Raw genomic sequence first — 25240 nt, 5'->3', positions numbered from 1 at the left:
CCCGTTCTCGTGTTGAAAATCAATCCATAAGGACTTTTCCGTAGCATACTCCTCCCCGCACGACCTCCCTCGCGCGTCGAACGATGTCTCATAGGGACAAAGATTCTCTTTGGCAACTTCTTGCCCCCTTTCTTTCAACGTTTCTTTCGTTTGACCGGTAAGATGTTTCGCTGACTGATACATATGGTACCCTCATCGTTCGATCGCTTCACCCGAAGAGCCCAACCCGCGGTGTCGTACGCGTCTGTGCTCGAAGCGTGCTGCGCCCATCTCGACGGTGAGACTGCTCCCCGTACGACCCCGTTCGCGCGTCGTGCGTCGTTTCTCAAGGACTTCTCCCGTCGTCACTCTTCACCCTCACTTTCTTTTCAACGTACGTTTGACCGGTGAACCGTTCGACTGACCGACACGTTCACCCGCCCGCGATCGGTTCACCCAGGCGGGAGCCCGTCGCCTGCCGTGCTGCTGCTCTACGCGCTCCTGCACGGGAACGACGCATTCCGCGCGTACGTCCTCGGTGATGCTGCGCGACTCTCGAAGGTGCTGACGCCGACGCTGCGGGGGTTGTACGACGCATCGAAAAGAGAGTCATACAAGGAAAAAACAGTGTCGGACGGCGACGGCGTCGGCGCCGCGGGGAAAAAATCATCACACGACGTCACGTACGTTCTCCTCGTGATCGTCCTGATTCTTACGCAAGACGACGCGTTCGGCGACGCTTTGTCCAACGCGTTGATACCCGTCGGTCCAAATTGGTACGAAGAGCGGATGCTGAGACGCACCCCGCTCGGTTCTTTACTCGTGCTCGTGCTCGTTCGAACGGTGCATCGTCACCTCGCCGGGTCCGAGCCGTTGCGGTGCGTCCCCAGACGATTGATTTCCGTACACTCCCTCTCGCGTGGTGAACGTCGTTCCTCGAGGCATTTTCCCCCGTGGTGGTTTCTCTTCATCCTGCACTCGGTTTTTCAACGCTCGACCGCCGCGACGCTTCCCGAAATGACCGAGCCTGAACGTCGACTCGTGTCTCTTGTTCCAGAGACGTGTACCTGCACACGAACTGCCTCGCGGCGATGGCGAACGTCGCTCCGCGGTTGAGGGGACTGACCGCGTTCGCGTCGCGGCGGCTAGTGACGCTCTTCGAGACGCTGTCGAGGAAACGTGCGAGGGCGCTCGCGAGGGAACTGGAAAATTCGTCGGATTTAGTGTCGGGAAATGCGTCTAACGCCGCGTTTTCCGACGCGGAGGACGACGAGATCGAACTCTACGCTGACTTCATGAGGATCGTCCTCGAGATCATCAACAGCGTCCTGACGTACGCGTTGCCGGATAACCCCGAGCTCGTGTACGCGCTTCTGCACCGCGCGGAGTTGTTCGACGCGCACACGGAGCACCCTCGATTCGCGGACCTTGTGGGGAACGTCCGTGGCGTCCTGAATCACTTCTCGGACGGGATACACCGCGGAGTCGGAGGCGAATGCGCCAAAGGTGAAGGTGAGATTCCTCCCCATCCTACGCCCTTCCTCGCGCGTCGTTTCTGAAGGCATGTCTCTTCACCCGCGCGTCGTTCCTTTCAACTTTTGACCTCGACGCTGTTCGACTGATCGACGAATTACCCCCTTTCCAATCGATGTGAGCTGTAGGCGAAGGTGAAGGCGCAGCGGCGGGTCAAAACGCGAACGCGGCCGCGAGGGGGGAGGGAATGCCCATGACGACGAAGGAAGTCATGTGCGTCGTCAACACGCTCGCGAAGAAGTTTCGCGCGGACTCGCACGTCCACGTGTTTCAGGAGCTCAGGTTCGCGTACGAGGAAGAGGCGGACCCCGCGGCGTTTTTCTCGCCGTTTTTGTGGCGGCTCGTCGTGGAGGACGTCGGACGCGCGAGGAGCGCGACGAGATGGGGCGAGTCGTTCACGAAAATGGTAGTGGACGGAGCATCGTGATGTGGATGGATGAATCCTCGTACTTTCGTACCTTCGTGTTTTAAACGCGAGCGCCGTACATGTAGTTCTATGAGTTTTAGTTCAAATTAAAAAATACCATATGATGTCGAGAGCGCGTCCACGAGCGTCGCAAACGAGAACCCGCGAGCGACTACGATGCGTTCTACAACGTCACAACATTAGCTTCTGTCTGTGAAAAAAGCTTCCAAAAACGCTTCTGATTATTTGGGAGAAGGGTACCTTCTCCCATCTAGGGGGTTTTCTGGACCTAGGTACCAAAATGTCAGCCTATCAAATGCGTATGGCGCCCCGTATGCAAAATCGAGCCACAGTACCTGACGATGAAATCCGTAGATGAAAACCACTCTAAAACCAGTACACGAACTTCTGTACACGTACATGTAGTTGTACTTTTCAGACTAAATAAGTTGTTACCCTGCCGCGCCGTGCCCCTTCTCCCATCTATCGACGGCGCAGCCGGAGGCGCTGATGATAGTCTATGCACGTGCGTGTACAGCTGTACACGTACTGTAGTGTACACGTACGTCCAGTACACGTACTGTACATAAACAACTACGAAGGTACCTTCGTACTTTCGTACGTTGTATTATCTTCGTACTTTCGTACGAAGGTACGGAAGTACTTTCGAAGTACTTACGAAAGTACGAAAGTACCTATCTGTACCATTAAAAGAGGGCTACATGTACAACGTACTGTACCTTAAGGCAGTACACACAATAGTACGAAAGTACTTCCGTAGTTTCGAAAGTACTTCCGGAAGTACCTTCGTAGGTACTTTCGAAAGTACGAAAGTACCTTCAAGGTACTTCCGTACACGTACCTTTTTTGTGTTATCAAACCTACCACCAAGGTAGGACGACAACGTTGTACTTCCGGAAGTACTTCCGGAAGTACTTCCGGAAGTACGGAAGTACCTTCGTAAGTAGCTTTTGCTCCTCGCGATGGCGGAGAGCGTGGCCTCAAAACTGATGAGCTGTACTCACCTATCAAATTAACCTTGATAGGAAGGCCTACGCCCTTTAAGCCCTGAATTAGCGTTGATGCGACAGAGTTAAGGGTGAAATGAACCCGAAGGGTTCAACCCTTTAAGCTCCGTCAATTCACGCTAATTCAGGGCTTAAAGGGCGTAGTACAGTACACGTGTAAGTTTTAGGGCTAGCCCGGATGGGATAGCTCAATCGTAGGGCTATTTTATCAGATCTACGGAAGTAGTTGTACTTTCGTACTTTCGAAAGTACTTTCGTACTTTCGTACGGAAAGTACTTCCGTACTTCCGTACAACAATAGGTCTACAACATTCTACAACTACGTGTACAGCTGTACACACAGGTCACACACCTGTACAGTACGTGTACCTTCGTACATACGTGTACAGCTGTACTGGAGTACACGTGTATAAAACGATACACTATTATTATAAATCTGATTACAAAAAGACTGAGCTCTAACCCATCCGGGCAAAACATGTGATCTAAATGCGAGCAGACCACACTACGAACAATCCTCTCACGTAGTAAGCAACCCCACGACGGGATTCATGGAACCCATGTGAGCCTCACGAGCGCACGGAGCCGGGGCGATGTGGAAATCGCCAGCAGTGTCGGGCTCCATAAAAAGGATTTGCGTACGTATAGTACACGACTACACGTGTACTGTACAGTGTAGCCCTACACGTACAACTATTTACAGAGCACCGGCTTCGCTTCGTCCGTCGCTGCGCGAATGGCGTGCGTCGCGAGCGCGTCGCCGCGGCCGATCCTTCGACCGCGCGTCGCGGCGACGCGCCCGACGACGCGCCCGCCGACGAAGACGACGACCTTCGCGTCTTCGTCGCCGTCGTCCGCCGCATTCGACGGCGGCGTCTCGGCGCGCCGTCGTCTTCCGCGCGGCGCGTCCACGATCGCCGCCGCGCGCGGTGGCGGCCGCGCCGCCGGCCGCGGCGGCGGCGGCCGAGGCGGCCGCAAGTCCACCGGCGGCGCGGTGAAGCGATATAAGAAGGAGGCGTCGAGGGCGATCGATCTCGAGGAGGAAGCTCTCGCGTTGGAGCTCGAAGCCGACGCCGCGCGCGTGACGTCGCCGTCTTCCTCTTCCTCCAACCCCCCCCGCGCGGCGCGCGGCGCGAAAGAGAAGCGAGGCGGATCCGGCTCGCGCGGCACGAACGTCTTTCCCGCGTCCATGGATCGCCCCACGACCGTCGGCGAGCAGCTCCAGTTCGAGCGCAAGGGCCACTGCGTCTTGCGCGGGGTCCTCTCCCGCGAGGAAGCGGCTGGGATGATAACGGAGCTGATGCACGAGACAAAGGCGCGGACGCTGCAAGCGTACAGACACCGCGTAGCGGTTCTCGTCCCGGGGTACGACGTGAGCTCGATAACGTCTGTAGACGACGCGTTACGCGTCCTTGAGCACGAGACCGACGAGGAGATTGGGTTTCTTCAGACGTTCAACCTGCACCGACCGGACCCGGACGACGTCTCGGGGAGGGAGCCTGCGGCGGCGAAGTTCATCCTGTCGCGGAGACTCGCGCGCGTGGCGTACGAGCTCCTGGACGCGCGCGAGGGGGACAAAGTGCGCCTGTATCAGTCGTGCGTGTTCGCGAAACCCCCCGGGTTCGCGGCGACGCACTGGCATAGCGACGGGAACATGGTCCCGTTGGACACGAACAAGTTCATCACGCTCTGGATGCCGCTCCGCGATCTCGACGAGGACGACGCCGCGCTCGTGTTTGCGTCCGGGTCGCACCGTGATTTCTCCCTCCCGTACTGGCACTCGCTCGAGGGAATGTCTGACCTCAGCGGTCGCGGGTACGAGGTCGAATCCTACGACCCGCTGTGTATAGGCGACGCGACCGCGCACTCGGGTTGGACGCTGCACTGGTCGCCGCCGCAGCCGGAGGACAGAGAGACGCGCTACGCGTTGTCCGTGTGTTACTTCCTCGACGGCGCGCGTCGTCTCGGGATCGGCGGCGCGGAGTCGCTTCGACAGACGCCGCACGGCGAGGACGAGTGGTCGTGGCGGGAGTGGATCGACGACGTCGACGAGGGCAAGGCGGCGCGGCACCCGGCGCTGCCGGTGGTGTACCCTTGATCGATGAGTGAACCTCCGCGCGCTGCGTCGCGCTGGACATGGATCGCCCCAATTTCGAGCGCGCGGCGCGACGCGTATCTCGACGCGTTCACGTCGGGAGGCGCACGGGATCTGGCGCTCCGCGCATTCGCGCGCGCGTCGTCGAGCTCGACGCAGACGGCGAGCGACAAGCGGTGTGGGTATAGTTCATATATGTACATCAAGCGGCGGCTCGCAGCTATAGCGTTAGGCTAATATCAACAATAAATATGATCAGCACGTCGGCGACGACTCCAGGCGGCTTCGACGAAAAAAAGCGATCGACGGAAGAACGCGAATCGTCGTCGATTAATCGTAATGCGGCGGCAGACTGGATTCGCTGAGCCACGTCCGCACGCGCTGCCGCAACCATCGGTCTCCTCCTTCCCCTCGCCGCGGCGACCGCCGCGGCGAATTATCCTCCCAGTTCTGATCGTTGTTCACGGATCGCCCGCGCGCGTGCGTCGGACTCGCGTCGCCGCCAGGACTCCCCCGCCGCCTCCCGCCGCGGACGTCACTTCCGGGCCTCGGCGGCGTCTCCGGCTCTGGCGACGTCTCCAGCGTCTCCGCCGCGCGAAGTTCCATCAGCATCGCCATGTCCGTCTCGTAGTGAATCAGTAGGAATCTCTTCAGGTCTCGCCGCTCCAGCCACGCGTGCAGCGAACACCCGGCGAACACTTTCATCGCAAAGTACCGCAGCGTCAGTTCCCAGTCCGCGAACGCGAGCTCACCGCCCGCTCGAAACTGCCACTTTTTGCTCAACTCCCACAGCGAGTCCAGGCACATGCGAAAGATGAAAAACTTCAGCTGTCGCCTCTGTTCGAATCGCATGCATACCACGGAGGCTGCGAGCGTCAACGGCCGCATGCTGATCCACAGATGGTTCGCGCGATGCACGGCCATGTTCCTCGCGGCACTTCCGACGAAATTCAGCGTCTCGCACGCGATCTCCCAGTGCCTCTCGTAGAACCTTCGATTCGACGCGTGCAGCGCGATCGCGACGAGATTCGTCAAGAACATCAGTGCCGCGAGCGTCCCGAGCGGGAGCCACGACAGAATCCACGGCGCGGAGTTGTGGAAGTTGTGCCAGCCCGTGAATACGCAGAGCAGCGACCCGCCCGCGCAAGAGACGCCGACGTACTGCCCGATGACGTGCGCCCCGCTCGCGGACGCGATGACGTGCTCGCGCCACTGGCGCTTCCGCGCGATGATCTGCCCGGCGGTGGGCGACGACGCGCGGCGAGGGCGCGCGGAGCAAGAGGTCCCCGGCGGCGGCGTCGCGAGGCCCCCGCCGCGCGGCATTAGTCTTTTTCTTCTCTCGTTTAAATTTCGTCGGACGAGTATCGAAAGGTCGTGCCCTTGCGCGATCGATTCGTCGCGGCGGGTTCGCGAGCGCGTCTCGTGGAAGCGCCGCCGCCGGCGGCGCGGGTGTCGTGCTCGATGACGCGAGGGTGCGAGTGCACGCGTCGCTGTCGCGCGGTGGGTTGGGGGGGGGGCTGCGCCCTCTGCGAATCGAACACCCTTCGCACGTGTCCCTCAGCCTGACTAAGTTGTTATCTTATAAAAAAAATTAAGGTCATAGTGGGGTAGGGTAATTCAGGATTTCAGAAAAAAAGTACGAAATTTAGACTGAATACGCATATAGATGGCAAAAACGTACTTTCGTACGCGCCCACGCGCCGTCGCTGCGCGGATCAATTTGAAACTTCGTCATGATGTTGTACATTATGTTGCAAATGCCCGCACAAAGTTTCGCGATTTTAGGAGGCCTGGAAAGCGGGATTCGGACCCCTAAGGATCATTTTTACATCGTGAGCTGTCCTCGCGGTCCGTCGCCCTACACGTACACGTACAGTACACGTACGTGTACTGTATGTACACGTACGTGTACTGTATGTACACGTACGTGTACAGTGTACACGTACAGTACACGTACGAAGGTACATACTGTACACGTACTTGCGACTTCCACATCGCCCCGGCTTCATGCGCTCGTGAGGCTCACACGGGTATCATGAATCCCGTCGTGGGGTTACTTACGACGTGAGAGGATTGTTCGTAGTGTGGTCTGCTCGCATTTAGATCACATGTTTTGCCCGGATGGGTTAGAGCTCAGTCTTTTTGAAATCAGATATACACACGTACACGTACGCAGACCAGAATGCGGTTTTTCGCCCGCAATCATTTTCACTCATCTGTGAAATTCGACCGACAAATCGATCGCTGGAGATTTTCCGATCAAAAATGCTGAAAAGGTATTTTCATCGCAAGAGCCGATCAAAAGCATAACACGGGTGAAAAACCACGTTTTGGTCTGCGTAGCCAGGAAAACAAGGAAAAAACCTGAAAAATTCCCATGAAAATTCCAGAAAAAATCTAAACTGATGATGATGACAGGACGCAGGGAACCTGAGACACGTACGTCTTGTATGAGAAATCGTCTGAAAATCGCGCTCGTACCTCACGTTCATGATTGTTCATCGTCTACGGAACGGATTGCACCGCGCGATCGGTGGCGTGTGGGAATCATTCAGTCACGCCCGGTCCAGGTCGTCTATAAAGATGGCGCGCTCCGCCGCCGTGAGCTCCGCCGGCGCGTCGCCTTCCTTCCCCTCTTCCGGGCGGACGTACCAGTTCCCGTGCTCGTCCACGGGCAGCGACGGGTTGAGCCCAGTCGTAGAGACGTGAACGCAGTAAGTTGTACGATAACACGCGAGGAGGATCCTATGAGCACACAGTCAGCAGTGGCCTTATTTCTAAAGACGAAGCGTAAAAAATACTTCCGTACTTCCGTACCGTAGGCCCTATTCTTACAGTTATAGCCCTACGTGTACGGGTACACGTAATCTTATTGAACGAACCGGTAAAAAAGACGAAGGAGACGCGAACGACGCGAGGTTCGATCGGGAACCGAACCGAACCGCGCTCGATCGGATCGACAGATCGGATCAATCGTGTGGCTCGACCGCGACGACGCGCCCAGTTGCGCCCGGTGCGATGAAACTCGAGTTCGTGCCCTGCCAGAACGCCCCCGGGGTCGTCAAGTCTTGGAACGAAAACCGCTCGTCCCCGGCGTCGCCGATGCAGTCGAAGACGGCGTCCGCGGTGCTAAAGTCCTGTGGTATTCGCCACGTGGATGAATGCATTTGGTGAGTGAGTCAGTGAATGAGTGAATGGAATAAATCAGTTGGCATAGATACGTCGCTTAAATGCATGTCGTGGAAGCACGTGTGGTCGTGGATGAACGCGCGCACGAGGTGGTCCGAGACGCCGCACACGGGGAGGCTCGTCAAGGCGCATACGCACCTCGTTTTCGGTGTAGATGCTCTTCGTGACGCAGACGCGCATTCCTGCAGCTTTTCCCGCCCTGGACCCGATGTGCGTGTCCTCGATGACGACGCATCGCGTCGGGTTCAACCTCATCGTCTCAGCGGCGTGGATGTATATGTCCGGCCACGGTTTTTTGTTCTTCACGACGTCCCCAGCGAACACCGGGATCCTGCGGTTTGAAAGAGTATTTATTTTGAAACCGACGAACGCGAGTGTGCTGAACTTGTTCCACGATCGGACGAATCGAATCGAATCGAATCGAATCGATCGGAATCGCACGGAGGCGTGGAGTGCGTGAAAAGAAAGCACACCTGTCCGCGAACTCGGGAAGCATCGTGTCGACGATGCCTTGCACCGCCTTTTCGTTTGACGTCGAGCACACTGCGACTTTTGCGCCGTTATCGAACGCCTCCTGTGAAACCGAAATCACGTTCTTCATCGGTCAGAGTCGAACACCGCGATCGCGGTCGAAAGTTCGTTCGTCGAGGAGGCGGGCGCGACGGCGGGTGAAAACAAAATCCTCGAGAAACGACGTTCGACGCACGAGGAGTAAAGGCGTGGGTAGTGGGGAGAGCAGTCTGAAAAAAATACCACCCAACCTGAATCAGTCTCTTCACCCCAGGCCGCAGCGGTAGCTTGCCCGCAGTGACGATCTCCAAAAACAGCTCCGTTTTTCTCGCGTGCAACGATTTTATGTACTCTTTTCGCGCGTCGTCGTGGAACGGATACTTCGTCTTGAACGGCTCCGCATTGTCTTTCTCTTGTTCGAAGTAGTGCGTCATTCGTTCTTTTCCTCCGCCGATCTGTTTGTTTCGGTTCGTATCGAATCGAGCGCGTCGGTCAGCGACGGCGCGCACGGCGCGACGCGCGCGGAGGACGGCGACGGTGAACGCGCGGGAGCGGGAAAAGACGTCCTCGAGGAATCGCAGGCGACGCGACGCGCGAACGGGGTCGGTCGCACGGGAAGCAGTCTCACCTGCAGGAGCTCGTGGTACTTCTCCACGCTCCACTCGTGCGGAAGGCCCTCCTCTTCGAACGTCATGTTGAACGTGACGCGATGGCCGTCGCGCTCGGTCTCGCACAGCACGCCGTCGCAGTCGAACAAGATCGCCTCGGGGTAGTCGAAGTTGCGAAGCGCCTCGACGCGAAGCGTTGACGTCCTCCCCCGCGCGCGACGCCGACCGGCGGATCGAGAGGACGCCGACGCGGACGACGAAGATGACGACGATCGCAGCGCGTTCCTCGCGCGCGAGGACGAGAGTCGGCGGACGACGGAGGGGGCCGACGCGGACGCCGTCACGGCGCGGGACATCGCGTCGGGGTGAGGGAAGAGGGGGGGGGGGGCGGAAGCGTCGGACGCGGGGGGGGCGCGGGGTGGTGTGAGAGACCGCGCCTCTGGATACACCAACAACATCAGATACGGAAGTCAGGTAATACTTTCGTACTTTCGTACGAAAGTACTGTATCTATTTCGTACCTGGGTACGATTGTACTTTCGTACTTCCGGAAGTACACAACTACGTTGTACACATACATTCGAAGGTATGTACACATGTACCCTACTGTACGTGAGTCCACGTGTACACGGCGTTTATTAAGTGTGCAAAAAGTATCCTCTGGTGTACACGTACAACTACTGTACGTGTATGGCTACACGTACAGTACGTGTACACGTACGCTTACACTATTTTATTGAACGCGTGCGTTTTTATTCTTTTTATCTGTAATATAAACTGGCGTTAAAAGCCCCATACGTGTACAGCTGTACAGTACACGTACACGTACGTGTATGTGTACAACTGTACACGTTGTACAACTCAGGTACGTGTACGATAAATGATGTACATGTAGCCCTACACGTACACGTGTACTGTGTATCACGTGTACTGTGTATCACGTGTACTGTGTATCACGTGTACTGTACACGTACACGTACAACTACACGTAGTGTAAGATATGAACAATGCCCTACGATCTGTAGTTGTACTTCCTCAACGAAGTACGCAGCTACGCACGTATTCAGTACGGAATACGGAAGTACGGAAAATACCTTCGTACGAAAGTAAAGTACAACGTTATGTATCCGATCGATATTCTATTTCCGTCCGGAAGTACACGTGTACACCTGTACACGTACGTGTACACGTACGTACCTTCATTCGTACCTTCGTTCTTCTTCATAAATAGATTTGTATCAATAGTTACCTTCGAAGGATTGTATGAGTATTGTATGCATACTGTACGTGTACGTGTACATGACTTGTACTTTGAGTACGAAGGTACATGCATAAAACACTCATAAAGCAATATGATACGGAGTACGAAAGTACTTTCGTACGAAGGCAGTCTGTAGAAAGTATTCTATCCTTCGAAGGTGTCAGAAAAAACCTCTGTAGTTGTACATGTACACGTACTTGTACACGTACACGTACATAAACGTGTAGCAGTCGTGTAGCCCTACACGTAAAACAGTTGTACCTGTACGAGTACGCGTGTACACGTACTGTAGTCTATCAAAGATCTTCTGAACGCAACTTGGTCTCTTTGTTGCCCGGTTGAAGCTCAACATCGATCTTCCTGACGACAAACAGCGTTGATATTTCCTCTTGCTATACACTATTCTGGCGAAGCGCTCTATCATGGCTATCGCTTCTGCAGCCGCTCCCGGCGCTTGCCACCGAATCTTCACGCTCCCGAGAAGCTCAGCTGCCGCTTCCAAGTTTCGCCCGGTACACCGCCGCACCTTGACCTTTACGCGCTCCTCACCCGCGAGCATCGAAGCTCGCGGTAAGACCATGTACGACAAGATTTTGGATGATCATATGGTCGATAAGCAAGAAGACGGAACGTGTCTCGTCTACATAGATCGTCACATGGTCCACGAAGTTACCTCTCCTCAGGCATTCGAGGGGCTCCGAAATGCAGGACGAATTGTCCGCCGCCCTGATTGCACCTTGGTTACAGTCGATCACAACGTCCCCACCTCGGATCGCTCTGTGTTCGACACAGTAGAAAATTTCATTAAAGAAACAGATTCCCGTCTGCAGGTGCTGGCACTGGAAGAGAACGTCGAAGAATTCGGCCTGACATACTTTGGACTTGACGATAAGCGTCAGGGTGTGGTGCACATCATCGGCCCAGAGCAAGGGTTCACCCTTCCTGGTAGTACTGTAGTCTGTGGCGACTCACACACCGCTACTCATGGAGCATTTGGCGCGTTGGCGTTCGGTATCGGTACTTCGGAGGTCGAGCATGTCTTGGCCACGCAAACACTTCTGCAAAAGCCTTCCAAGAACATGCGTATCACTGTAGATGGACCGTTCAATCAAGGAGTCACCTCCAAAGATTTTATTTTGCATGTCATCGGCGTCATCGGCACTGCTGGTGGCACTGGCTCAGTAATCGAATTCGCTGGCGACGCGATAAAAAATTTATCGATGGAGGCGCGCATGTCAATTTGCAACATGGCTATAGAAGCTGGTGCTCGCGCAGGCCTTATCGCTCCTGATGATGTGACTTTCGAGTACTTGAAGGGTCGCCCGATGGCTCCTCGTGGTGAGACATGGGATAAAGCTATCAGCTATTGGAAAACGATTGCCTCAGATAGCGACGCTGTGTATGACTCTGAAATAGTTGTCAAGGGCGCGGACGTGGAACCAACTGTGACTTGGGGGACTTCTCCGCAGGATGTTGTGCCCATATCTGGTGTCGTTCCAGACCCTGCTGAATCATCAGATCCTCAGCGCAAGGCAGCTATGGAGCGTGCTCTTACTTACATGGGTCTAATCCCAGGGACAAAGATGGAGGAGATAGTGATAGACAAGGTATTCATAGGCTCCTGTACGAATGGCCGAATCGAGGACCTCCGTGCTGTTGCTAGGATAGCTCGTGGCAGGAAGGTTGCGGACAGCGTCTACGCTATGGTAGTTCCCGGGTCAGGAATCGTTAAAGAACAGGCCGAGGCCGAGGGCCTGCACACCATTCTCATCGAAGCTGGTTTTGACTGGCGCGAGCCTGGTTGCTCCATGTGTTTGGCGATGAACCCGGATAAGCTTCTTCCCCAGGAGCGCTGTGCTTCCACATCTAATCGCAACTTCGAGGGACGACAAGGTAACGGCGGCCGAACCCACCTCGTTTCACCTGCGATGGCGGCCGCAGCAGCTATCACAGGCAAGCTAAGCGACGTGCGCAAGTTTGATATGTGCGCTGAGTTTCCCATCACTGACTCGAGGATATACCTGGGTGATGAAGTTGTCATCGCGCCAGAGGCCAAAAAGGGCAAAGGAGGTCGAGTATTTGATAGTGATGCCGTGCCCAAGTTCGTGACGCTCAAAGGCACGGCCGCTGTTCTTGACCTGCAGAACATTGATACAGACATGATAATACCAAAACAGTTCCTGAAGACGATCAAGCGCACCGGCCTTGGAGTGTCTGCGTTCTACGAGATGCGGTACAACGAAGATGGCAGTGAGCGCGAGGATTTCGTGCTCAACAAAGCTGGATTTCGGAATGCCAAGATTTTAATAGCAGGTGACAACTTTGGATGTGGTTCGTCCCGGGAGCATGCCCCTTGGGCCATAAATGATTTCGGTATACGTTGCATTATATCCACCTCTTTCGCTGACATTTTTTTCAACAACTGCTTCAAGAATGGCATGCTTCCGATCAAGCTACCTGAGCCCCAGATTCGGAAACTCATGGAAAATGCCGGTGCAGGCAGCGAGCTTGAGGTAGACTTGCAAGCCCAGGTCATTCGCTCCCCGGACGGAAGTGAGGTGACATTTGACGTTGACGAATTCCGTAAACACTGTCTTTTGAATGGCCTTGATGATATTGGCCTTACGATGCAGAAAAGTGACAAAATTACTGGTTTTGAGAAGTCCCGCAGCACCCAATACCCTTGGCTTGACGGTGCTGGGTACGACCAGCGTGAACCTGCCTCCACTTTCTGACCGTTCATAGTCTAAGAATTGTTAAGTCTAAAGCTGCCTTGCTGCTAGTTCTGATGTACATCACAAAAACTTGACTCATTTATCGCTATCACATGCGATGATACATATTTAGTCAGTAAGTAAGCAACATCCTATGTTTCCACATCACGGTTTATTGAAGCCAGGGGCATACTGTGGAGAGTTATGCTGGATTTCAAACTGAATCACCTGTCAACACCGTCTTCCATGCTTTCAGTAAAGCTTTAGCAAGCAAACCGACATTAGTACCCGAACCCTGCTTCAATACTCTCTTCAACTCCTTACCTACCTGTGTTTGGACTAAAAGCTCTGCCGTGACAGGCGTATCTTTGAGCACATTCAGGGCATCCATAGCGCGAGAGGCAGTATTTTCGAGACCAGCTGAAACTGCCGCTCGGACCAAACGTGTCAGCTCCTCTGCGGGGCATACACTTGTGCATTTAGCCTGTGACAGTTCACCAGTGCCGGCAAGAGCTGCTGTTCCAACCGAAGCACGTGCGAAGTCAATGTTAAAGCAGCCTGGATTCTGCGCAGCAGGATCGTTATCACCAGCTTTCACTGCAGCCACGAGGTCGCATACGCGAGAAATATAGTCTTTGACCTTGAACTTTTTCTCGCAACCACCGTATGACATATATCTTATCTTGCCAAATATTGGCCGTTCTCTCCAGCCTTGATCATGTACCCCGACAATGGACCACATGCAACCAACATACCCAGAAGGGTCTCTCCCATCCAGCTGGTATTTGTCGTTAAGAAATATGGCAAATTCAAGAGCCTGTTCTGGGCTCTCGGTCCACTCCAAAATTTTCTTTGCCCAGTACATTCGCATGAAGCCATGCATTTTTCCTCCGTGCACCATCTCTAACTGTGCTGCATTCCACAGGTCGTCGTGTGTCTGGCCATGCTCAAATTGATCTAGAGTGTACACATATGGGCGCTTGTCAAAAGCGTGCAGCTTTAAGGTGTCCGTTGCCCACTCATATTTTTGACCTTCGATGCTATCATATTTTGGATTGTACCAGCAGAAATTGTCAGCAAGCTCGCGACGGACAACGAGCTCTTCAAAGAATACTGCAACGGCCTGAGAGGCTGTTTTAGAGTATCTCTTTGCTTCAAGCGCGCAACGTTGACTTGATATCTGCCCAAAATGGAGGTAAGGCGACAGCCCAGACAAAGCCTGTGGTTTTGATGGGTCGTTACGCAGCCCATAAAGCTTGAGGCGCCTGTTAAGAAAGTGTTCAAGGGTAAGACGTGCCGCTTGTTCTCCAGGAAGCGCCCACTTTACCTCTGGAACCGCAGCACCTGCCTCAACAGCACGTGAAATGATTTGTTCCCAATCGACCTTACCTATTTTGAGCACAGCGTCATGAGCATCACTACATAAAGCACCGACAGTTGGAAGCTCTGGGAAGTCTTCGAGAAACTCAGGGTAGAGTTTCTCTAGTTTACCACGGAGAGTACGCGCGCCAACCTCGAGCTTTGGGCTGGCTTCCCATACAGGCACGACATTATGCGCATCGACTTCGTGCACCGGGCATTGTGACTTGTGGGCGACGACTTTACGCCACTCGCGACCAATTCGCAGAGGAGACTGGTCGGTGACAAGCAGAGCAGCACCGCACCTCTTGGCGAACTCGGAAACAGTAACGGTGGGATCACCCTCGAGTAAGATGAATTCGATTCCTTTCGTTTTGAGGGTCGTCTCCATTTCGCGCAGACCACGGAGCATAAAACCAAACTGACGAGCTCCAGCTCCGAGAAAACTTGTCACCAGGTTGAAGACGACGACAACACCGCCTCCGATACTTGCCGCACTCTCGCAAGCATGGATCAAAGCCCAGTTGTCGTTCACTCGCTGATCACGACTGCACCAATACAAAACAGGGCCGCTTTTAATGTCCCCCCCTCTCAGCTCTCGTATCCGCTTCTTGTTTACAAGTGTGGCACGCATCCCGATATGAAAGGATTATCTTTGAACGAGCGCAAGGAGTGAAATGAAGTCTGATGGCGTGTTGACGTGAGATTTTAACACGTTCAGTTGTGAGTACGGAAGTACACTACGTGTATACGTACACGTGTACGTTGTACTTCGAAGGTACTTTCGTACTAATAAGGCTGGTGGGGAGGAAACTCGGACATATTTTTCATCAAATTTGAACCCTGAAACACTGGTCTAAAATCGGCCCATATACATTTTGGATGCCAAAAAATATGTCCAACACCTTCCGGGACCCACATATTTCCGAAATTTGAGGAAAAAAAAAAGCTCCTCAAATTTTTCATCAAATTTTCTATGAAATATTTGCCTCGTTTCCTCCCCAGCGCCAAATTCGCCCACATTCGCGAGATTAATATGGGAAATCGAACGGCCGAATGACGGTTCAAATAGGCACAAATTTGATGAAAAATATGTCCTGGATTTCCTCCCCACCAGCCTAAGTTACCTTCGTACGTACGAAGCTACGAAAGTTGTAGTTTACATTTACAGTAACAACTTACTGTACGTTGTACTGTATTCAGTTTCATTCTAAGTTGTTACAGTACCTTCGTAATAATTAAATCACTTCTGAGTGCGCAAGTCACGATCGACCTAAAGATACTGTAGGGGAAAAGGATCGCAAAAAAAATTATCTGTCTCTTTTTTTCGGTTCTATCCAGCGCATCTCGCCTACTCCGGGTTGATCGGCTTGACCGATCAGCTTTGACCGAAGGTCGGTTTGTCACCCGTCTGACGATTCAGTCGCCCTTTCGTCTACGATCAGAGTTCTGACAGTTTTAGATCTCTCCGCGAGGTCTGCGTGTTCGCGCGGCCACAGCGTCGGGGAATGGCCGTAACAATCCTCGGTATAGAGAGAAAAGTTCTTCGTCACATCGCGGGGCATCGATTTAACAAAAAATATTGTGTCACTTCCCGCAAAGAAAACGACGTCAGCGGCGCTTATGTCAAGGGTGACTCTGCAAAATCTTACTTGGAGGAGGAGAACTTTTTTTCCACCTTAACCCGAAAACGCGATGTTGAAAGTTGCGTCTGGCCCTGTTCGAGCGCTGATTACGTCGTGATCATCATAGCGAGCGGTGTGATATTTTTGAATAGATCGACGCATCGTGATATTTCGAGTAAGTATGTACTTTCGTACAAGTTTTACCTTCGAAGGAGTTTCGAAGGTAAAGTACTTTCGTACCTTCGAAGGATTAGCTAGCAAGGCCAAGTACAACGTTGTAGCTACTACTACGATGGTACGGAAGTACGGAAGTACTTTCGTACTTCCATACTTTCGTACGGAAGTACTTCCGTACTTTCGTAACTCCGGAAATAGTAGAGTATGACAACTATCATAGTTTACGTGACATGTGTGCAACTGTGCATGCATCTCTTGGGCTACACGTACACGTACAACAGTCGTACGAAAGTACAACGTAGCTATACACGTACTGTACGTGTACAGTACAAATAAGCTGTTTTTTATTGTACAGTACTCGTACATGGCGTGGGAAACGCCACGTCCGTTTTTGCAGAAAAACGCTTCCGCGGCAAAAGAGAGAAATTATTTCACCAGAAGCGGCTTTCGCGAGGAGGAATCTCGCGGGAATCTCGCGGGAATGAGAGGACATGCGCATGATCACACCGGCTTCGTGAGTTTCTGCTCGAACTTCATGATTATGTATTGTTCAGAATGACGAACGCTCGCGTGCGTTATTTTTCTTCACGACTTGTCAGAATGCCAACATAAGTTGCTTCGGACGTGGAGATAGTTTTCATTATTTACGAGGTTCCAAAGTTCATGCCGTTCTTTATAGATTATTTTCATAATGATGTTGCAAAGTTCATGCCATTCTATTTTTTATATTCAGGAGCAAAGTTTCCAAAGGTTTTGCTCGGCGCCTGAAAATCTCAGAATTTTGAAAGAGGAACAGCATAGAGAGTTTCGCAGCCTGCAAAAAATGTCTTCGAAGAATTCTGCCATTTTTCTCCGTGACAGTGTTCTCAGGTTAAATATGGACGCACAACGTGACATAGCACCTTTCCTAGAAAGTAAGATTCTGCGCTCCATCTTGAAAACATTTACAAATGAAAGCGACGTTGACTTCGGTGTTTGGGTGCAAAATGAAAACATCATTGATATGTTGACCCGAGCTAAAAAGGTGAAAGTCTGTTCGTATTTTTCGCACAATGAACTTGATAGCGATGTAGTGAGAGGACATGATGTTGCAGATGTTTGATGAGAACAGTATTTCTGAAGACGAGGCGGAAAGAATCGTTTTAGAAACATTAAAACATGCTCCGAAAAGCACTCACTCGACAACAACACTTGAGAGTAGCATGAAGCTGGAGCCAAGCTGCCTTGTACATGCACTAAACGAACATATTCAAGTAAGGATTCAGGGAAATAGGCTTTATGGTAAAATTATATCAACTTCACTTGTTAGATCACTTGTTAAATCATGTGCGCTTGAAACTGAGCATGATCTGCTTTTTATAGATGAAAAAAAGTTTGCACTTGCCCGTCTTAAATATATTGAGGCATTGTCAATTGTATCTGGTTTGGCTGGGTCTGCGATAGCTGACCAGGACGAGATAAACAAACACCATGGATTTTGTCTGATGAATCTTGGGGCTGCCTGCATGGCAGAAAACGACTTTGGCGAGGCGGTAAGGGCTCTCAGAGCAAGAAGGACGACGACTTCCACTTCCAAGAATCAATGTTCTTATTTTCCTCGCAGGTGGTTCACCTGAATCGAGCTCAGAAGTATACTAAAAATAATGCAAAGCTGTTCATGCGACGTGCACATGCTCACGCGAGTAAGGCGCCAACTTTTTTCTCAGTGCAATTCCCGTTGCAGATCTAATATGTAGGAGCAGTATTTTCTCAAGAAAAATAATTGTTCACCTCTTTTATTTTTCGAAGAACTCTAATAATTGAAAGAGGAAATTTCGAGGATGCATTTACTGACCTAAGTCGTGCACGAAAGCTTCCTGAATGCTCCGCTGAAGTCGAGGAGATGATAAAAAATGTGAACAAAATGAAGCGAATGGTGGGCAATCTTGATTCTGATTTGCTCTTCAAAAATCAACACAACACAAGCTCAGCCGTGTATTTATCTTTTCAAATGAATTATGCCGGTCCCTTTTGACATGCTCTTAAACAAGAAAAAGAAATCGCTGGAAACGCATTCTTCGCATAGTGGCGGTATCATGCACGAAGGATAAGGAGGCGTGAGAATATAGCATCTGCAAGTGAACTTTTGGTGCACAGCAGCAGTCAGGTTTCAGTCAGCCATACAGGTAGACCCATGAATAAGGTTAAAAGTTGACAGCACATACACAGCTCTGAAGAACGTTTCCCTTTGATGTCGCATCTAGACCTATAACTCCCGGCACTCATCCTGATTTCACGAATCGTGATATAAAGGTAAGTCCTCCACGTAATTCGAAAAAAACCAGCAAAAAAAGGTACTCGTGACTAAAAACATGTGCAAAAGTGTACGCGCGAGCACCCGCGCGTGAAACACTACTCCTTCCTCGAATGAGATCGCGACGGATTTATTTTTGCCTCATCGGTGTTCCGGGCTTCAACGCCGAACTTCCTACGCGGGTTATTACGCGTTCATGCTCTCTGCCGCGAGAGGGGTACGCGTTCGTCGCGAATCGCGATTTCGGGCAAGATCTGCGCTTTCTTCGCAACGCGCGCGAAAGTAAAAAAAACCCCTCGTAGCGCAGTGCGCATGCCTTCGTATTGTCATCACGCAAAGTTTCGCGCGCAGGCGTGCATCAGAAGCGGCGGAGTAGTGTTTCACGCGCGGGTGCGCGCGCGTACACTTTTGTGAGTGTTTTTAGTCAAGAATACGTTTTTTGCTGGTTTTTTTCGAATTACGTGGAACTAAGTCAAGTGCGCCTCCCAGGATCTGGAATCCTATGGTGCAGCCCTGCTCAAAATTGCCTCATTAAGATAGATGACTTCGGAAGAGGTTCCAGGTGATTTAATGTGCTGGAAAATGATTCACAGCACCTCCCGCAGTCGCCACGTCCAAGAGAAAAAAAAACTTTTTTTTCCCAGGCGATCAAAACTTTCAACCTTGAAGGCGAAGTTTCACCGCTGACGACTACCTTCGAAGGTAGTTTATAAACCCCTGCGCGCCCGATGAAATCGTTTCGGGTTCAGCCCATATCCCTATGAATTAAAACCTTGGAGTATCCGTACTTCCGTACTTGCGAATTCCGAGAAATATGAGACTGCCCTGACTAGAAAGTCACGTGGCGACGAAAAATGCCCATAGGATGCGATGCTGTGAGACTACGTGTAGGTCGTGTACCCTAGCAGACTTCCGTACGGAAGTACGGAAGTACTTCCGGAAGTACTTTCGTACTTTCGAAAGTACTTCATTCCTAGTCTAGCTAGCTACTAGACTATCTAGCTAGCTAGCTACCTTCGAAGGTACTTTCGTACTTTCGAAAGTACCTTCGAAGGTACAGTACGAAAGTACCTTCGTACTAGCTATGATAGTCTAACTTCAATTCAATTACAGGTACAGTACAGTACGTTGAGTCGTTTGAACCAGAACACTTTCCCTCGCATCACTTGCCAGCTCATGATCTTTTTCAATAACAAAAAAAACTTATTATATGCTCACCACGGCACGCGCCTTGATTCGATGTTTTTAATCTTTCGCTGTCTCTCATAATCTGCTCTCAGCCGGACTTTTCTACTCTCTGTCGCGTTGTGAAAGTACGTTTTCAAGTTTTCTTCTTCAGTAGCCGCTGCTCATGTCCTCTTCTCAACTCAGGAAGCGGTGTAAAGACTTGCTCAAAGGAACTGAAAATACTTTACCTGGATTTTAAGGTAGAATGCGCATATGCGGATTACTTGTCTCATGAATTCCGTATCAATGGTTAGAGCGCGAGTCACAGTAACGTGTTCTCAACATTTTTTCTTTTTCTTTATAGCTGAGACACTGCAACCTCCATGACTTGTTAAAACATACGCGGGAGATTATTGGCGCAGAATCTTTACTGCATGTCATGGTTTCCCTAAGAGCGTTTGCTGCATCCGTAAGTCGACCCGACCTGAAATCCATATCATCTACAGTTTGATCTACACTGTTATGACCAGAGTTCTGTTGCAGGTTTCAGAGCACTCTCGACTTCGTGAGTATATAACTTTACGCTGCTGCCTCGACTCGCAGCAAGTTGAAGCTTGCTATTACCTACTTCATTTACTTTCTTGAAATTGCATTATTTAACGTCTTATTCGTCAGTGACAGGAGATGGTGTCGCAGCGTATGAATGCTGTTTTGTAGACAAACAATCTAAAGTTTTTCCTTTTTTGTTTCAAAAAGCTAATATGGTATTTTTACATTTTTTGCTTGGCTCTCTTTCATCTCACTCTTACTTAATCTGCGAAGGGGAAGGTCATCTGGCGAAGGATGATCGAGTTACGTATTCTTTCACGGGTACTTATTGAACGCGGGGCAGTTGCGTCAACTGAAACTATTCGAATCGACAATTCGGTAAGTCTTTGCATTGTTTTTTACTTTTAGAAAGATTTGTTGACCAAATATTAGGTGTATGATATTTTGGAATGTGCTCTTCAAACCCGATTGAAATGCTTCTTAGAAAACGTTGCCCAATTCGCTGCACGGAGAAGAGACACTTTTGGGACAGCGACATCGTTCAAAGAGAAGATAGTCACCTTCGACCCGAAGCAGAAGATTCGGAGCACGAACATTCAACTCGAGTTAGAAAAAGAAGAACGACTGGAACGTGAACGCCAGGTATAAATTTGTGTTTCTATACACTTTGGAAAGATGCTCATGTTTGTTGTTGCTTTTTCATATTAAATAGGCACTTCTGAGAGTTGGTGAAAGTATTTCAAGCAAGCGTAAACGCGATTTCATAGAGAACAGCACTTTAAAAGAGAGAGTTGCAAAAGTTCAACAGGAAGAAGAAGATCGGATCAGAGCTTCAGTGACAAATCAAGCAGCACGGAGCGCTTTGGGTAATGGTCGATTAGGTTTGGTCGAATGCGCCTTTTCCCCTGATTATTATTATTCCAGGTGAAGCAAAATACTTGAAGTGGTATGATTTGGCGAGTTACACAAGTGGTCAGGATGAAGGGAAACAGACATCGCTGAGTACTAACAAAAAAGACTATGTTCTTCCACTTGGTATTTTTTATCGTGTACCGTTAATCGTACTCGGGGGGCTATTATTTCAGAGAATTTGATCCAGGTCAGAAGCGATGTAAAGTTGAGAAAATTCGACCGAGTGGATCGGCTGCAGACTCTATTATTCTGAGGGTGAGACGTGCAGACCACTTTTGTTTCTTCACCAGTTTAGGTTTTATTATATATTCAGGATTGCAAAGAGGCGTTGGCTGCAGAGTTTTCCGGATTTAAGTAGCATTGCATCATCTACTTTGACTGAACAGGTGCCGTTCTCAGCACAGACACTTGAGGAGATCGAAAAAAAAAAAAAACAGTTTTAAATAACTGTCCCATCAGGGATGGTAGCATTGCGAAGAATGGTGACAATACCTGAGCGTATATAAACTCCATTTTCTTCATCCTCAAGATCATCAATCCCAGATGCATTTGTTATGATGCAGTTCTTTCCTATACGAGCATTCTTGTCAATGATGGCATTGGTGATGGTGCACCCTTCACCTATTCCAACAGGTACCCCGCCCGAAGCAATAACCTTCGCTTTCTGGTCCTCAGATTCGTAAAAGTCGGCCCCGATTATCATAGCCCGCTCTATCTTGCACCCCTTTCCAACTTGTGAACGGAGACCTACGATCGCGTTCTCCACACAGCAGTCAGCAAGAGAGCAACCATGAGATATGATCGCATCTTTTACATGGCACTTCTCGATTTTTGCAGGTGGTAGGAAGCGAGGAGAAGTGTAGATAGGGGCCCTCGCATCATAAAATTCAAACTGGGGAGGATGTTTAGCAAGGGCGAGGTTAGCTTCAAAAAAACTCTTGATCGTGCCAATATCTTCCCAGTAGTCCTTGAAGAGATAAGCTTGCACGTGATACCCGTCAGCTGCTGCTTTCGGAATTATCTCCCCGCCAAAGTCATTATCCTTCGGATACTCTGAGTTGAGAAAGGAAATCAGTGCGGACTTTTTGAAAACATATATTCCCATCGACGCGATGTAAGGAGATGCCTGTGATTCTTCAGGACTTAATCCAAGGACAGTCGTGTCAACTTGCATAGCCAACAGATCATTTCCTTCCGGCTTTTCTGCAAATTCTGTTATGCGACCAGTTTTATCAATCTTCATGAGTCCAAAGTCAGAAGCACGCTCGCCATCCATTGGCAGGCAGCCAATGGTAATATCTGCATTCACTTCCCGGTGACGATCAACGAAAGCCATGTAATCCTGTAGAAAAAAAAAAGATTTTCTCTGCAGAAGGAACTTGTACAAGAAAAACTACTACTCACCATCCGGTAAAGGTGGTCACCAGACAAAATAACAACATCTTGAACATCTTTGTTCTTTACGTCCTCAAACAGCCACGAGTATTGACGGACCGCGTCGGCGGTGCCTTGAAACCATTCTTTTCCACCTAAACCCGGGGTCTGTGTTGCTGCAAGAACCTCAACAAAGCCACTGCCCCCATACATGATGCCGTTTCCAAAGTTGTAGGTCCGAGCAAGGTGACGGTTCAGCGACACGGAATTGAATTGTGTAAGAATGTACATTTTTGAGATTCCCGAGTTCAAACAATTAGACATGGGGACGTCGATAAGGCGATATGCCCCGCCGATCGGCACTGCCGGTTTTGCTCGCGACTTTGTAAGTGGGTACAAGCGCGTTCCTGCTCCACCCCCAAGAATTACTGCTGCCACTGATTTGGAATTGGAAATGACAGTCGAGGTCTGATTTTCGTCGGTCTGAAGAGCTGCAGCGCGCGGGACCGATTTTCGTGCAGTACGAAGCAGAAGACTGTAAAAAAAGGAAAATGAACTGGAAGTTCTTCACGGCATACTGAGAAGAAATTATACTCACCGTCTTGGGTCAAGTCTGGACCCCCTGAAGGAATATCTGCTTCCAAGAAGGCCAGAAGGCGCGGAGCATCTGATGCGGAATCGAAGGTTCATACTCGGTTAGAAATTGCACGAAACCTGGATGCCCAGCACACAATAAAACAAAAGGAAGCGCGTCTGTCTCGGAGAGGAAGATAACGAGCAACGAAAATCTCGAGGTGTCTGGTTTGAAAGCACAAGCAAGATAGATAGGACTTTGGTCGCACCGCACGAGCCGCGCATCTGCATTAACAATCATGCTGCAAACTGCAATCTGATGTCCTCAGCAAATGCGAGAAACCCTTTTTAGATGAGAAGACGTCGAAAACGGGCTCCCGTACTGTCGTGAGGGGCTGTCGACCGAGCGACTGCACAAAGTATTGAAGTAGCCCTAGGTGTACAGCTGTACAGTACACGTACAGTACGTGTACACGCACGTGTACTGTACACGTACGTGTACGGAAGCACTTTCGCACGGAAATATCAGTGAAATATCTATTTCCGGAAATACACTACAGTACAAGTGTACACGCGTGTACAGTACACAACGTTGTAGCCCTACATGCTCCTACGAAAGTACATGTACAGTTGTATACGTAGAACCTTTATTTGCCAAGCAAGGTACCTTCATATTCTAGCTAGATACTCTACCTTCATATTTCTAGATAATGTTGTACACGTACAGTATGCGCCCTCGAAGATAAAGTACGAAAGTACACGACTACACGTGCACTTCGGAATTATACTGTGGGGCATATCTTACAGTACGTGACATCGATAGAATACGAAGGTACGGTAGTACCTTGCTGCCTTCGTACGGACGTACTTCCGGAACGCTATTTAAAAAGATAAAAGAAGAACGTACGTGTACACGTACATACATGCACAATTGCACATGTACTGTACGTGTATGTAGCCCTCTAGCTAGCTAGCTAGCTACCTTCGAAGGTAGGTAGCTAGCTAGCTACCTTCAAGCTAGCTAGCAGCTAGTAGTCAAAAGTTACGCGACCGTACAACGTTGTCCGGAAGTACCGTTGTACACGTACACGAACTGCAGATGTACGTACAGTACTTCCGGAAGTACTTCCGTACGTCTTTTGAATTCTACAACGTAGTACGGAAGTACCACCTTCGTACAGACTGTCACGCTGGACTGATCGAATACAGTGTGTCTAGCTGTCTACTGTCCAGCTAGGGCCTACAACGTTAGTTGTACTAGCTAGGTATTGTTTGCTTTGACGCGCCGGCCGCAGCCGCTCTGACTCTCCTCCCGCGGCGCATCGGATTAATGGATGACCGTGTATTTTAAAAAACATAGGAGTCTCTGAATGTTTGCTAGCTAGTACGTCATCCTTTTGATATCCTTTCCAAAAGGTTATCCTTTTGCTGTCATAGCCACTCGTACGTGTACAGCCGTACGTGTACAGCTGTACATGTAGTTATTCAATACGAAGGTATCATTATTTACTGTAGGCCCTGCGTACGTGTACAGTACGTGTACAGTAGTTGTCGACGTGCTTCCGAAAATAGGGCTACGAGAGTGCTACTGTATCTAGCTAGCTAGCTACTAGCTAGCTAGCTAGGGCAGTGCTAGGGCTACCAATAAGTACAGTACGTGTACACGTACACGTAGCTAGCTAGCTAGCTCTAAATGTACTTCCGGAAATAGAATACTGTACCTAGCTCTAGCTAGTAGACTAGTAGCTAGCTACCAACTACTTTCGTACCTTCGAAGGTACAACGTTGTACTAGCTAGGTAGCTACCTAGTACGAAAGTACCTAGTAGCTAGTAGCTACCTACCTTCGAAGGTACTTTCGTACTTTCGTACTTTCGTAGCTAGCTACT

The 25240-nt window shown here is 50.6% G+C and overlaps 10 protein-coding genes across 10 annotated transcripts; 7 read left to right on the top strand and 3 right to left on the bottom strand.

Moving 5' to 3' along the window:
- Positions 1–183: 183 nt before the first annotated feature.
- Positions 184–1939, top strand: MICPUCDRAFT_55441 (uncharacterized protein; the record flags this gene model as incomplete). The annotated part of the gene is made up of 4 exons (XM_003056392.1): positions 184–373; positions 440–857; positions 1037–1491; positions 1641–1939. The coding sequence occupies 4 exons, from the start codon at positions 184–186 to the stop codon at positions 1937–1939; spliced, it is 1362 nt and encodes a 453-aa protein (XP_003056438.1).
- A 1743-nt stretch (positions 1940–3682) lies between these two features.
- MICPUCDRAFT_64581 (uncharacterized protein) lies at positions 3683–5299 on the top strand (the record flags this gene model as incomplete). Its single annotated transcript, XM_003056391.1, has 1 exon — positions 3683–5299. One exon carries the CDS (start codon positions 3683–3685, stop codon positions 5042–5044), a length of 1362 nt encoding a protein of 453 aa, XP_003056437.1. The 3' UTR covers positions 5045–5299.
- Positions 5300–5371: 72 nt separating this feature from the next.
- Positions 5372–6364, bottom strand: MICPUCDRAFT_55439 (uncharacterized protein; the record flags this gene model as incomplete). The annotated part of the gene is made up of 1 exon (XM_003055999.1): positions 5372–6364. The coding sequence occupies one exon, from the start codon at positions 6362–6364 to the stop codon at positions 5372–5374; it is 993 nt and encodes a 330-aa protein (XP_003056045.1).
- Positions 6365–7164: 800 nt separating this feature from the next.
- MICPUCDRAFT_31578 (uncharacterized protein) lies at positions 7165–9754 on the bottom strand. Its single transcript, XM_003055998.1, has 6 exons — positions 9369–9754; positions 8992–9195; positions 8704–8804; positions 8369–8561; positions 7859–8178; positions 7165–7732 (listed from the first exon to the last, which is right to left on the bottom strand). The coding sequence occupies exons 1-5, from the start codon at positions 9702–9704 to the stop codon at positions 8011–8013; spliced, it is 1002 nt and encodes a 333-aa protein (XP_003056044.1). The 5' UTR covers positions 9705–9754; the 3' UTR covers positions 7165–7732; positions 7859–8010.
- Positions 9755–10959: 1205 nt separating this feature from the next.
- MICPUCDRAFT_31575 (uncharacterized protein) lies at positions 10960–14165 on the top strand. The gene has a single exon (XM_003056390.1). The coding sequence runs from the start codon at positions 11032–11034 to the stop codon at positions 13342–13344; it is 2313 nt and encodes a 770-aa protein (XP_003056436.1). The 5' UTR covers positions 10960–11031; the 3' UTR covers positions 13345–14165.
- Positions 14166–15945: 1780 nt separating this feature from the next.
- Positions 15946–16565, top strand: MICPUCDRAFT_64574 (uncharacterized protein; the record flags this gene model as incomplete). The annotated part of the gene is made up of 1 exon (XM_003056389.1): positions 15946–16565. The coding sequence occupies exon 1, from the start codon at positions 16191–16193 to the stop codon at positions 16563–16565; it is 375 nt and encodes a 124-aa protein (XP_003056435.1). The 5' UTR covers positions 15946–16190.
- A 610-nt stretch (positions 16566–17175) lies between these two features.
- On the top strand, positions 17176–17586 carry MICPUCDRAFT_55435 (uncharacterized protein; the record flags this gene model as incomplete). Its single annotated transcript, XM_003056388.1, has 1 exon — positions 17176–17586. The coding sequence occupies one exon, from the start codon at positions 17176–17178 to the stop codon at positions 17584–17586; it is 411 nt and encodes a 136-aa protein (XP_003056434.1).
- A 100-nt stretch (positions 17587–17686) lies between these two features.
- On the top strand, positions 17687–18100 carry MICPUCDRAFT_55434 (uncharacterized protein; the record flags this gene model as incomplete). Its single annotated transcript, XM_003056387.1, has 1 exon — positions 17687–18100. One exon carries the CDS (start codon positions 17687–17689, stop codon positions 18098–18100), a length of 414 nt encoding a protein of 137 aa, XP_003056433.1.
- A 1839-nt stretch (positions 18101–19939) lies between these two features.
- Positions 19940–21133, top strand: MICPUCDRAFT_64572 (uncharacterized protein). Its single transcript, XM_003056386.1, has 7 exons — positions 19940–19999; positions 20058–20090; positions 20149–20204; positions 20309–20413; positions 20488–20708; positions 20767–20871; positions 20978–21133. The coding sequence occupies exons 1-5, from the start codon at positions 19954–19956 to the stop codon at positions 20587–20589; spliced, it is 342 nt and encodes a 113-aa protein (XP_003056432.1). The 5' UTR covers positions 19940–19953; the 3' UTR covers positions 20590–20708; positions 20767–20871; positions 20978–21133.
- A 340-nt stretch (positions 21134–21473) lies between these two features.
- Positions 21474–23764, bottom strand: ADG2A (adp-glucose pyrophosphorylase). Its single transcript, XM_003055997.1, has 4 exons — positions 23622–23764; positions 23378–23446; positions 22810–23314; positions 21474–22747 (listed from the first exon to the last, which is right to left on the bottom strand). The coding sequence occupies exons 1-4, from the start codon at positions 23651–23653 to the stop codon at positions 21845–21847; spliced, it is 1509 nt and encodes a 502-aa protein (XP_003056043.1). The 5' UTR covers positions 23654–23764; the 3' UTR covers positions 21474–21844.
- Between the last annotated feature and the right edge of the window lie 1476 nt (positions 23765–25240).

The sequence above is a fragment of the Micromonas pusilla genome (assembly GCF_000151265.4).
Source record: "Micromonas pusilla CCMP1545 genomic scaffold MICPUCscaffold_2, whole genome shotgun sequence".
Classification (NCBI taxonomy): domain Eukaryota; kingdom Viridiplantae; phylum Chlorophyta; class Mamiellophyceae; order Mamiellales; family Mamiellaceae; genus Micromonas; species Micromonas pusilla.
Note: the sequence above shows the minus strand (reverse complement) of the source record. Positions and strands in the feature narration are given on the sequence as shown.

What these genes read in the sequence shown, in the direction of transcription:
- MICPUCDRAFT_31578 (XM_003055998.1), bottom strand. Translation starts at nt 9,704, where the DNA reads ATGTCCCGCGCCGTGACGGCGTCCGCGTCGGCCCCCTCCGTCGTCCGC. An exon ending in CTTCCCGAGTTCGCGGACAG is followed by an intron (nt 8,562 to 8,703) that starts GTGTGCTTTCTT and finishes TTCAAACCGCAG; the next exon opens with GATCCCGGTGTTCGCTGGGG. An exon ending in GCATCTACACCGAAAACGAG is followed by an intron (nt 8,179 to 8,368) that starts GTGCGTATGCGC and finishes CGAATACCACAG; the next exon opens with GACTTTAGCACCGCGGACGC.
- MICPUCDRAFT_31575 (XM_003056390.1), top strand. Translation starts at nt 11,032, where the DNA reads ATGGCTATCGCTTCTGCAGCCGCTCCCGGCGCTTGCCACCGAATCTTC.
- MICPUCDRAFT_64572 (XM_003056386.1), top strand. Translation starts at nt 19,954, where the DNA reads ATGATCTTTTTCAATAACAAAAAAAACTTATTATATGCTCACCACG. An exon ending in CTTATTATATGCTCACCACG is followed by an intron (nt 20,000 to 20,057) that starts GCACGCGCCTTG and finishes ATCTGCTCTCAG; the next exon opens with CCGGACTTTTCTACTCTCTG. An exon ending in TAAGAGCGTTTGCTGCATCC is followed by an intron (nt 20,414 to 20,487) that starts GTAAGTCGACCC and finishes GTTCTGTTGCAG; the next exon opens with GTTTCAGAGCACTCTCGACT.
- ADG2A (XM_003055997.1), bottom strand. Translation starts at nt 23,653, where the DNA reads ATGATTGTTAATGCAGATGCGCGGCTCGTGCG. An exon ending in GCAGATGCGCGGCTCGTGCG is followed by an intron (nt 23,447 to 23,621) that starts GTGCGACCAAAG and finishes ATTCCGCATCAG; the next exon opens with ATGCTCCGCGCCTTCTGGCC. An exon ending in TCCAGACTTGACCCAAGACG is followed by an intron (nt 23,315 to 23,377) that starts GTGAGTATAATT and finishes CTTTTTTTACAG; the next exon opens with TCTTCTGCTTCGTACTGCAC.